At 28.8% G+C, this 13647-nt stretch overlaps 1 protein-coding gene across 1 annotated transcript; it reads left to right on the top strand.

Moving 5' to 3' along the window:
* The first annotated feature begins 421 nt into the window (after positions 1-421).
* On the top strand, positions 422-2437 carry LOC130676910 (putative uncharacterized protein DDB_G0282499). The gene is made up of 4 exons (XM_057483418.1): positions 422-851; positions 1026-1418; positions 1503-2051; positions 2157-2437. Exons 1-4 carry the CDS (start codon positions 422-424, stop codon positions 2435-2437), a joined length of 1653 nt encoding a protein of 550 aa, XP_057339401.1.
* The last annotated feature ends 11210 nt before the right edge of the window (positions 2438-13647 follow it).

The following is a 13647-nucleotide window of genomic DNA, read 5'->3' on the forward strand; positions in this document are numbered from 1 at the left end:
TTGCTTTTATTATTTTACTAAATTAATTAAATTTTATTTTACTTAATTTTTAATAATTTTAATTATCTCTTAGACAACGAACCGTAAGTATTTTTATTTTAATTTTATTTATAATAAACAGTCATCCTTATAGCTCCGTCCCAGTTATTTCGCTCGGCGAAGGCTAAACAGGAGCACTACTCTTAATATGTGTTATTTTGACGTAACATATATTAAAAATTTTTGGGGGCTCGTCCGGGATACATAAGGATGCTGTTCATTATTTATAAAAATAATAAAAATTAAAATCAATAATGATGAAATTAATTAATTTACAAAAAGGAAAAGAAATATTTAAAAAAAAAAAAATTAAAATTTTAAATCAATTTAAATTAAAATAAATAATTGAAATAATTTTATTTCAAAGGAATAATGATTTCCTATGTCAGATAGAATAGTTACTCGGAAATTTGCAAAAGAAAATAATATAGATATCAATCTGGATCCTCCCGGAGAAAATCCAGATTCATCCACTAAAAAACAAAAAAATCCTCATCGTCCTAGTGGAAGACGTTCACTCAAAGATACCTCGATTTCACTTAGTTATTCAAATTTTGTTCAAAATAATAATTTACATAGTACTAACCAACTAACTAATGAAAGTATTGAAGAAAATCCTAATGAAAATAATTCTGAATCTAATCATCATTCTAATATTGAAAATTCTACTGAATCGTTTGAAAAATCACCCTCAAATTTACAAGAAAATAAAAAAGTAAATACACATGACAATCAAACAAATGATTCTGCACAACATTCTGAAGTTAATTCTACAAATGAACACCCACATAATGCACCTTTAAATGATGAGCGTATTTTAAATAATAATAACGATAATAATAACGATAACCATAACAATAACAATATTAATCAAATCAATAACGAACAACCGGTAGCAATGGCTCTTTCAACAAATCAATATATTTCTTTACGTGACGCGTTAGAATCTGTACCCGAATATGATGGTGAAAATATGACACTTACAGAATTTATAACTGCTTGTAATGAAGCTTTTAGTTCTTTACCGAGAGATGCTGAACTTAATTTGGTTAAATTATTGCGAAAAAAATTAAAAGGCGATTTAAGTAAATCTATAAACTGTGCAACAGTAAATACAAAACAAGAATTTTATGACTTTTTAAGGGGAAAAGCAGCCCCAAATAAAACAGAAATGCAATTATTGGGTGAATTGGGTCGCGTTTATCAAAAAAACAGGGAATCTGTTTTAAAATATTCTAATCGAATTTGTGATATTGCATCACAATTAGTTGAAGTACACAAAAGAACACATACACAAGTAGAAAACGATGCTTATATACTACAAGTTGAGCGAAGAGCCGTAGAAAGTTTTTTAAATGGTCTTAATCCTGAAATCGAAAGTAAAATTCGAACTTTAAATAATAATTTTCAAAATACACTTGATGAAGTTATTAAAATCGAACAAAAAATTAAATTTCGAAAAGAATTAAGTGAATTTGAAAATATAAAACGAAGGGGAATTGAAAAACCCGTGTTTCTTTGCGACGAAGTCAATCGCGAACACAATAATTCTCAAAAACCACATCAATCTAATTACCAACAAAAACAAGATTTTTACTCTCAAAATAAACAATTTGATAATAATAAAAATTTTAATCAACAATCAAACTTAAGACAAACTGTAATTTGTCAGTTTTGCGATAAAGCAGGTCATACTGCTGATAAATGTTTTAAATTATTAAATTCTAGAGAAAGTCAAAATGTTGAAAGATGTCAAATTTGTAATAGATCTGGTCATATTGCTAAAATTTGTAGATTCAAACACGAATTTTTAAATAACAATTCTAAAAACTTTAATAAATGTTTAACTTGTGGTAGCCATGAACATTCAAGTAATAATTGTCCTAAACAAATTATTAGTTGCGATTATTGTAAAAAAATAGGTCACAAAATTAGAGATTGTTGGAAGAAAATAAATGATGAAGAAAAACAAATAAGAGAAAATCATCCTTCAACCTCTAATTCACATTTTGGTATTTTTGATAGAATTCCACTTAAAACTATTAGCGATAAAAAAGAAACTCGCGTTGAACAAATTAATTTAAATAAAAATAATAAAAGTCCAACAATTTTATTAGGATATAGCGTAAATCCTAATGTCGGACGAATTTCAGTAATGATAGACACAGGTAGCGGTCCTAATATTTTAAAAGAAAGCTTTTGTCCAAAAGGGGCAATTCTAGATAAAACTAAAACTATAAAATTACTTGGAATTAACGAAATTCTAGTTGAAGCATTGGGTGAAGTTGAATTAGATTTTCTTGATTTAGAAATTAAATTTTTAATAGTTCCTGACGATTTTCCAATCGAGCAATCGGGAATATTGGGTTCGAATTTCTTTGACGAAGCGAAAGTTTAAATTTGCTATAAAGATCACGTTATTAAAATAAACAATAAACAATATTTTTTCTATGATACTGATGAATCAATAAATCAATCATTTAATTGTGAAAAATTAGTGCAAAATAATAAAATAAATTTTCAAGATAAAATTTATCCTGTAACAACTGAAGAAAATCTAGAAGAAAAAAATGAAATGAAGAAAGAAGAAATAAAAGAAGAAGAGAAAGAAGAAATAAAAAACGAAAAAGAAGTGCATGATGGAAAAATAAAAACTAATGAAGAAACAGATGAAGAAATAATAATGAAAATTGAAAATGAAGATGAATCTGATTTTGATGATGATATGCATCAAATAATGGCTATGGGATTTCAGAATTTTAATATTTATGGAAGTGATACCGACTACGATTCAGACGATGAAGCAGAAGAAGAATCAGAGGAAGAAGAACCTGAAGAAGAAAATAAAATAAAGGTAAAAATAAATGAAGAAACTACTAAAACTTTTAACAAAAATAAAATAAATAATAATCAACCTGAAAATGAGAAAAATTTAAAAGAAAAATCTGAAATAATAAATACAATCAAGCAAGATAACAATCAAGAAAAGCATTCAAAGGTAAATTCCAATTACAATATTGAAAATAAAGACTACAATTTACATGAGTCGATCAATAAATATAATAAAGAAATTATATATGCTCAGCAAGTATTAGTTATCAACAATGCTCGTGAGAACGAAGAAAAGAATCAAGAAGATGCCACAGGATACTCTTCACGTGATATTGATGCTATAAATAAAAATAAATCACGTTTTGAAAAAATAAAAGAGGTGTTAAATGTAAAACATTTAAATAAAACCGAACAAGAATCTCTTTATGATTTAATCAAAAATAATACTAACAGATTTCACCTTCCAGGTGAATATTTACCAGCAACAGATAGAGTTGAACATGAAATTTTGACTACAGATGAGAGACCTGTTAATATTAAAAATTACAGAATTCCTTATGCTTTAAAGGAAGAAATCAATCGACAAATTAAAGAATTATTGGAAAATAATATTATTGTGGAATCAAGGTCACCATACAACAGTCCAGTCTGGATAGTTCCAAAGAAACCGGACTCTGAAGGAAGAAAACAATGGAGAATGGTAATCGATTATCGAGCGTTAAATGAAAAGACGATTAAAAATGCATATCCACTACCAAATATAACTGATATAATTGATAGTTTGGGTGGAGTTGAATATTATTCTGTACTAGATTTATCATCGGGTTTTCATCAAATTAAAATGAAGGAAAAAGATCAACATAAAACTGCTTTTTCTACTATTTTAGGTCATTTTGAATTTTTAAGATTGGTTTATGGCCCAGCTACATTTCAAGCATTAATGGAAGATGTTTTTTCGGGATTAATTGGTGTTATATTATATGTTTTTATGGATGATATAATTTTATTTGCAAGAACTTTACAAGAACACATCGAAAGATTAAAAATTGTTCTTCAGAGATTAAAAGAAGCAAATTTAAAATTAAAACCAGATAAATGCAAATTCCTCAAACGAGAAGTTTGTTATTTAGGTCATTTAATTAGTAAAAATTCTATCAGACCTGATCCAAGTAAAATCGAAGCTGCAAAGAAATATCCAGTTCCTACTACTCAGAAAAAAGTTCGTCAATTTTTGGGTTTCACTAATTATTATAGAAGATTTATTAAAGATTTTGCAAAAATAGCTAAACCATTGACAAAATTACTTCAAAAAGATGTCAAGTTTTTATTGAATAAAGAAACTCAAGAAGCTTTTGAAATATTAAGAAATAAATTATGTGAACCACCTGTATTAAATACACCTGATTTTACAATGCCATTTATTATTACCACTGATGCATCAGGTTATGCAATCGGAGCAGTTTTATTACAAGGACAAATCGGAGAAGATACTGCATGTGCATACGCTTCAAGAGTATTGAGAGACGCTGAAATAAGATGCGAAACATATGAAAAAGAAGCATTAGCTATTGTTTTTGGTGTAAAAATATTTAGACCATATGTTTATGGTAAAAAATTTACTCTCGTTACAGATCATAAACCATTAGTTTGGTTTCAAAAGGCAAAAGATGTAAACACAAGAGTCTTAAAATGGAGATTAAAATTAGGAGAATATAATTTTAAAGTTATTTACAAACCAGGTAAAATAAATTATGTTGCTGATGCTTTGTCAAGAAATCCAATCGAAACAGAAGAATTTCAACAAATCAAAGTAACAACAAGAGCTGCAGCAAAGAAACAAGAAATAAAAACCACACCACAACCAACGACTAAAACAACTAATGAAATTAATAAAAATAAAAATTTAAACAAAAACAAAAATGAAATACAAAAAAAAGTAAGTGATAAAAATAACGATTCAACCGACGAAGAAATTACAAATCAACCAAGAATTATTAAGCGCAAGAAAAAAGTGAAACAAATCAAGAAAAGGAAAGAAATAAAAGATCAAGAATTAAATCAAGAAAGTGTGAGCAGTTCTTTAAGCTCAGATGAAAATATTGAAAATATAATAAATGAACAAAACAATAATAAAAATGATTCATCAGATCATAGTGATTCTGATATTAAAGAAATTTTAGAAGCGGGAAATATTCGTAATATAGTTGATATTAAAGATTATTTTCATTTCAGAAAAGATAATTTAGCTTATTTTATTAGCACTAATGGTGAACCATGCGATAATGGTGCAATTAAATTAAAAGAAATAAATAAATTACCGACATTTAAAAATTTAGAGTTAGGAAAAGTAGTTGAAAAGAAAATTAAAAATAAATATTATTTTGCTTTGCCTATTCGTGAGAAAGAAAAAGAATCAATTGTAATTTTAATTGAAAATTTAAAATTAATTTTTGAAAATTTAAAAGAAACTTTAGAAAAATTCAAATTAAAAACAGTAAATTTTGCAAAAAGTGAAAACATTGAAAATTTACCGTGGAATAATGTCATAACAGAATTAAAAAATGTTTTTGACGGAGCTTATATTACAGTAATAATCTGTTTGGGCACAATTATTTATGTTCCTATCGAAAAAAGAGATGAAATTTTTTATGAAATGCATAAATCACCAATCGGGGGTCATAAAGGGGTAACTAAAACTTATCAAAGAATTAAAAAAGATTATTATTGGGAAAATTTGAAAAATGATATTCAACGTAGAATTCAACAATGTTTAGATTGTCAATTAAAAAAATTAGTTCGTATAAAACACAGGGAACCTATGGTTATTACTGATACTCCAGCTGCTTGTTTCTGGAAAATTTCTATGGATATTGTCGGGGCAAAACAAAAAACTAAAAGGGGAAATGAATATATTTTAACTATTCAAGATTTATTTTCTGAATTTTGTATCGCAGAAGCATTACCTAACACTTTAGCTACAACAATTTCAACTGCTTTTGTCAAAAGATTTATTTGTTATTTTGGTCCGCCAAAAATTATTCTTACAGACCAAGGTCGTAACTTTTTAAGTGCTATTTTAAAATGCGTAGCAAAAAGATTCGGTATTAAAAAACTTAAAACTACAGCTTATCATCCACAATCAAACGGTTCATTAGAACGATCACATCACACATTAAACGAATACCTTAAACACTACTCATCCATTGATGAAGAGTGGGACGAATGGATTGAGTTAGCAACATTTTCATACAATACAAGTTATCATGAAGGAATTAAACATACACCTTATGCTATTGTCTTTGGACAACAGTCTAGATTACCTTCTAGCGAACCAATAAGAGAATGTGAGCAATTACCTACAATGCAAGGTTATTTAATTGATTTAATCACAAGATTACATGGGATAAGACTATTAGCTTATCAAAATTTAGTTGACGCTAAACACAAATCTAAAAAATATTACGATAAACATTGTAATCCACAAAATTTAAAAGTAGGTCAATATGTATTTTTACAAAGTGGACCAAATCCAGGTAAAACAAAAATCATTACTCTGGACCACATAAAATTCTTGAAATTTTGGGTAAAGGAAACGTAAAAATTCAAACAGAAAAAAGAATTCAAATAGTTCACATGAATCGATTGAGATATTCATTTATAAATCCAGAAATCACACCAATTAAAAAAACACGTAAACAAAAGAAAAATAGCAATGAAGAAAATTCTAATTAATTTATGTTTACAGATGATTTTCAATATCACTTTTGTGATTTATTTTATTTTATTATGGTCATCATTAGCGAGTGGAATTATTGGGTATGATTGCGGGAAATTTTCATTAAATTCAACAACAATTTCAATTACAGAGGTGGGAGATCGTGATATTCATCCTAAAGAAATAAATATAACAGAACCGTTTATTCAATTATTACAATTAGATAGATAGATAGATAGAAATTTTGTTTATTTGGCCATGGAGTCTAGGCTCCTTGCGGCCATCCTTTATACATTTAATTACAATTTTTGTATAGTATAACTATTGAGTTTCATGCATCATACATCATTGTCATTATTAAGTAATTTACATTTATAAATAATTAGTTTTAATCTTAGTTTAGTACAATAACTGCTATTAATTATTGTTATTTTGTATATTGATAAAGTGTTTATAGCAAGCCTCTCTGAATTCATAATAAGATGGTAAATTAGTACAAGTAGGTGGCAATAAATTCCAAACCCGTATGGCAGATATTATAAATGATTTTTCATATTTAATTGCACGGTTTGGAGGTAATTTTAGATAATCCTGTCTTATATCACCTCTTCGTAGCCTTGGCTCTAAAAAAACTATATTATTACCGAATAATTGTACTTGGCCTAGATAGATTGCCTTGTATATTATACACGCCATGAAAAACTCACGGCGAATACTTAACGTTAGCCAGCCAAGCCTACGATAATAAGGTGTGATATGCTCAAACCTACTGACTTTATAAATAAAACGGACACATGCGTTGATTTTTCTCTGAAGTTTTAACTGTAATCTGCTTGTAATATCTGTATACATCACCGCACAATAGTCAAATAACGGAAAAATTAGGGTAGTAATAAGTTTTGTTTTAATTGCAGTGTTAAAAATGTTATCATGCATTTATAACTGTGCTAAAATACGCATGCTTCGTTTACAAACATCTAAAACTTGTTTTTCCCATGAAAGTGTATTATCTAAGATTACCCCCAAATATTTTACCGTCGTTGAATAATTAAGGCTAACACTATCAACTACAATTTTATGTATTGACGTGTATAGATCACTATTTATTTTATGTGTACTACCAAATATTATAGCATTAGATTTTGACGCATTTAATTTAAGTCCATTTTTAGAACACCATAAAACAATGTTTTCAATAATTTTATTAATTTTTATAACACACTGATTCACTTTATCGATGTCACACGATATGTAGACCACTAGGTCGTCTGCATAAAATAAGTGTTTGCAGCCCTCTAATTGAAGGCCTAAATCAGACACATAGAGAGAGTAAAGTAGTGGTCCTAATACACTACTTTGAGGCACACCTCTAAGAACACGTTTCCATGAAGAAGTATTTCCACTATTATTTCGTGTAGCTTGCTTTCTACCATTCAAGTAAGTTGATATCCAATTTATAGCAACATTATCGAATCCCATAAATTTCAGCTTACGTAACAATATGTCATGAATTACTGAGTCGAATGCTTTTGAGAAATCAAAAAACACCGCTAAAGTTATCATAGACTTGCCTATACTAAGCCGAATGTCATCTAAGAGTGTAATTATCGCAGATTGCGTGTTCATACCTTCCTTGAAAGCAGTCTGATATTCATCAATAATGCCATTATTACTAACATACTTCAATATTTTTTCATATGCACATCTTTCTAGAACTTTAGACAAAGTACTTAGTAAAGATACTGGTCTATAATCTCCAAATTCAGTAGGATATCTTTTCTTAGGTAGGGGCAGCACGTAAGATAATTTCCAAGACGATGGAAATTCTCCTTTTGAAAACGAATTATTGAAAAAGTATGTAAATATCTCCAAAAAGAAAGGTAGTAGTAATTTGTATATTTTGATTGAATAACCGTCAGGGCCCACCGATGCTGAAGATATTCGCATTAACGCGTGCTTCACCTCCGTAGAATTTATTTCACCAAAATTAAATATTGAATCGCAACGAAGAGCATGATTATCAATATATTCCAAGTCAAGATTAATTGATTTACCAGCAATGTTTACAAAAAACTCATTCAAATGCTCCAAATTTAAGTCTTTAGGTAGATGTGAGTCATCTCTTTTAATTAAGCCTAGATCTCTAAAATCATTCCAAATTGATTTAGAATTCTTGGCCGTAGAAAATCTCGTTTCAAAATATTTCTTCTTTGCTTCAATAATTCTTTGCTTCACTAATTTTCGTAATTGTAAGTACTCCTTATATGCAAATCCCGTTCTTTTATGAATTCTATAAAGTTTGGACCGTCTACGCTGAAGATCTCTGATGTATTTAGTAATCCAAGGAGCTGCAGACTCACGTACCACTTTCGTCCTAACAGGAGCTACAATGTCAATGACATCGTGAATTTTATTGTGCAATTTAACATTCATTTCATCTACAGAGTCACCCAAACTGAACATATTGACATTTAGGTTAGTGCAAAGGTTATGTAATTGTTGATTATCAATACCACCTAAGTTTCTAAATTGAATAGTTTTTCGCCTCTGACTTGGCGCTGGATAATTATATTCAAATGAAATGAGATCATGGTCTGCCAAGAAAGGTTCACTTGATTGCTTTGATGCTATAACACAATCCAGATCATTAACCATACACAGATCAATCCACGTATGACTTGTTGCTGTATGATGCGTAGGGCTATAGTTTATAAGATGCAAACCTAAGTTGCCACAGAATTCCCAGATCTCCTCTGATTTATTTCCACTAACACACATATCAGCATTTAAATCACCTAGTAAAATTACATTCTTGTAGTGCACCATTACTTCATCAAGCTCTTCTTTCAGTATATCTAGATCATATCCACTCGGTGGTCTATATAATACACCAACTAAAATTTTATTTCTTGACGCGTGCCATACTTCTATCAATAAATATTCGGGATGATTTTCAATATAAGTTGAACCAGCTACGTAACGAAATGATAGAGCATTACTTATATAAATAGCAACACCTCCTCCTCTTCTGTGTGCACGATCATTTCGAAGTAAAGTAAATCCATCCAACTGAAATTGGCTATCCTTAACATTTTCAGTTAACCAAGTTTCTGTTATAGCAATAATATTGAAATAATGTGTTCTGAAAAATTCTTTAAATTGATTAAAATTACTAATAAGTGATCTAATATTAATGTGACAGACTTTTAAATTACTCAAAGATGTTGAATGTCCCTGAAGATTTATAGTGGATGATGATGAAACTGCTGATTGTTAGTTAAGATGCTTACTAAGCGTCTCTATACCAGTTGATGGAAGTAGTTTAAGAGGCTTTTTATCCGACGCATATCTAACAAAAACTGATGATGAAGCAATCCAAATATTACGTGGTGACAAATTAGGAAATTTCTTAATTATATTTTGTCGGAATTTGTATAAAGCGGGTGCATGTCTTCGATGCAATCTAATATTATCTGAAGAAGATCCATGATCTGGCACCAATATTTTACTAGAAATATTTCCTTTTTTTTTAACTTCCTGCATTACAATATCTACTGATTCTTTCGAGTCTAATTTTATTAGAATATCACGATGACGATGATTAGATTCTTGTTGTTGACCTGGATTAACTTTACCAAGTCGCTTGACAATTTTGACACATAATTTACTTGAAGGTATTTCCAAGAAATTTAGTAATTTATTAGTAATATCATTTAATTTTTCCCCTGGACGTTCCACAAGGCCCGAAATAGCAAATTCATCAGCAAGTGCAGATGTTTCCATTTGAAGTGCTCTCATCTCGAAATTCACATTGGAAATAATTTCAGTCGCCTTTGTAATTTTTTCCACAATATCAGTATAATCTTTCGGACCTGTAGTTTCAAGATTAACTACTCGTTCGTCCAGTTTATTAAATTTCTCAAGTAAGTCATCATGCATTGCCTTCATATCATCAAATTTGCTATGTAATGATTGAACTGACTTATCAAGGCTATCTAGTTTGTCTAATTTATCTAATTTCGCAAGAGATGATTCCAATTTGTTAATTAAGTTGATAGCATTACTATCTTTGCATACAGGACACCCATGCTTGACAAAAGTCACTGCTTCAGTTGCTGATTTCAAATTATATTTTACTTTGAGACAATGTATATCGAATTTATGTTTACACGCATCATCTGTTTTGGTGGCATGAGCGGCATCTGTAATTTCACCGTAGCAAAGTACACAAGACATGATGATTTCTGAGAGTACTTCTAACACTTCACAGATGACACTACTAAGTTCAGAAAACCCCGAAATCTAAATCAGCCAAAATAACCTCAATTGATAGTCTAAGATTTCTCACAAAAATATTAATGAAAAACTTGATGTTCAAAACATAATTTATATCACAAATAATTCCAAAAAATTAGCACTTTTCACTCAGTTAGTTTAGATCACCCAACTCATCCAATAATATACTCAAAATGAACTTATTTTCGCTGCTTAAAAAGAGTCAACTTGATGCTATACTATACTATACTATACTATACAATTAAAAGAATATTCGTTAACAAAAGTCATTCAATGTAAAATCGAAGTAGATCGAAATATTTATCATTGCGGGGCTTATTCTCATATGTCAGTAGTACATAGCGGGCGTATGGAATATATTGAAGAAATTTCGAAAGAAAGATGTTTAGATATTCATAAATCGGGATCATATAGATTCGGTACATTATTTGTAACCGGTTTAAAAATTAATAGCACAACTACGCGTGGTGCAACACTCGCAGGGTCAATCGGTAATGATGGAACGTGTATAAAGGAAGTTATTCGGATTTTTATGGAAGTTGGAGCGATATTGTCGTTCAAGGGGTTTTAAAAATTACAATACAAGAATATTTCACGGAAGTTAAATATGAAAATGATAAAATTTATTTAAAATCGGGTTTAACATGTACTTTATCTGATTTATCTTGTTTGGATTTAGAGGGAGGTTATACTTTTTGGGACTATATTCCATCACATAAATGTGATTTTCAAAATTTCGGAGTTTTATATACAGGTAAAGTAAATAAAACATCTGAGAAAAATTCAGATAAACATGAAATTATTTATTCCTTAGAATCAAATGGAATAACATTTGCATTAACTACCACAAATGTTGAAATTATTTGTGGCTATAAAATAATCAGAACTGAACATCCTAAATTATTTTAATATTATCTTTGAAACATCAAAGAATGATTTAATGTTAAATAATAAAATATCAATAGAAAATTTAGATTTATTTGCGTATGTTAATTCTAAGTTTGTATATGTAGAAAAATTTATACAAAAACAAATTAAACAATTATATTATGATGTGCTAATTCATCGTTGTATGCTAGAACGTAATACTTTAAAAAATTTGTTATCAATTGCGTCAAGTAAACCAGACGAGTTTGCTTATAATTATATGAAAGGACCAGGTTATATGGCTATAATGTCAGGTGAATCGATAAACATTGTAAAGTGCATACCTGTTGAAGTATCAGTTTACCCAAGAAGTGAGTGTTATAACGAATTACCAGTGAAAAAAGGAAATGACAGTTACTTTTTAACTCCAAAAACAAGAATTTCAGTAAGAAAAGGTACTCAGATTGATTGCAATCCACTTTTTCCACCTTTATTTTTAATAGATGGATCATGGTACAAATTTACACCTAATCCAGTTGAAGTTTTACCACCAAATAAAATTCAACCATTAACCAAACCAACATGGAAATATACTTCTCCAAAATTTTTAGCTACAAGTGGAATTTATTCTGAACAAGATCTCGACAAATTAAGACATAGAATTATGTCTCCAGTAGAAAAACCAGCAATTTTAAGCAATATTGCTAGAGGAATGGATGGTTTGCATTTTGCAAATCAAGGTGAATCAATATTAAATTTATTTGACACTAATGCATTACAAATATTAGCTGATTCAGCATGGGAAAAAACATGGGGAAAATTTTTAATTTTTGGATCTGCAAGTGCGAGAATATTTAGTATAATTATGATTATACGACTAATAAAATTTTCATTTGACACATTACTTCATGCTTTTCAAATTCGAAAAACTCATGGATCCTCTTTTTATTTGTGTTTTTCATTTTGGGATACCTGTACTAATTACATTTTAATAAGAGCACAAGAAAATAACATCAAGAATATTCATAAAAGTATTAATAATAATAATAATAATAATACAAATTCAAACAATGATGAAAATGTTGAATTAGTTATAATTCGACAACCAACCCAAAATCAAGAAATTCAAACAACAATTGAAAATACCGAACCATCAGCACCATCAACAGATAAAAAAATTTATCCAAGTTTACCAACAAATGAAGAAGAAAATGATGAAGCAAGAACTATTCAAAAAACAACTAGCATGTTCCGTTTATCCTCATAAAATCATTTTAAACTCAATTCTAAAATTACTAACAACTTGTGACTAACAAATTTTAAAATTTTTAAATATTTTTATTTTATAATTTTAGTGATGATACTTGAAATTAAAAGTGTTATTACAGATGAAAATTCCTGCCGGAGTACTTAAACAGATGAAAGAAGATGAAGAACTAGATGCATTGTACGGAATTCCACATACCAGAATTCCTGGAAGAAATTTAAAATTCTACGCAAGTTTAATAACATCATATTGTACCATGCCGAGGGAAATAGTAAAAGAATTTTATCATAATGATTTTGACAACGCATCTATGTGCGAAAATTGTTTAAAAGACTGTCCAATGATTTTTACTAAAAGATTTAAATATTGCAATCAAAACTGGCATCGGTTATATCCGTATAAAATTTCGGGAAATTGCATCAAGTGCGGTGAAGTGTTAATATATCAAAGACCGGGATATATTTGTGAAGATTGTGCGAATACTTGGGTAAACTATCGCGACATTTTAGAAAATAAATATTTCATTGATATTTATGTGTAATTTAGTGTTAAGAAAAATTAAATTTTATTGTCATAAATACTGTTATTAAATAAATAAATAAATATATATATATATATATATATATATATA

The sequence above is a fragment of the Microplitis mediator genome, chromosome 11 (genome assembly GCF_029852145.1).
Source record: "Microplitis mediator isolate UGA2020A chromosome 11, iyMicMedi2.1, whole genome shotgun sequence".
Taxonomy (NCBI): Eukaryota; Metazoa; Arthropoda; class Insecta; order Hymenoptera; family Braconidae; genus Microplitis; species Microplitis mediator.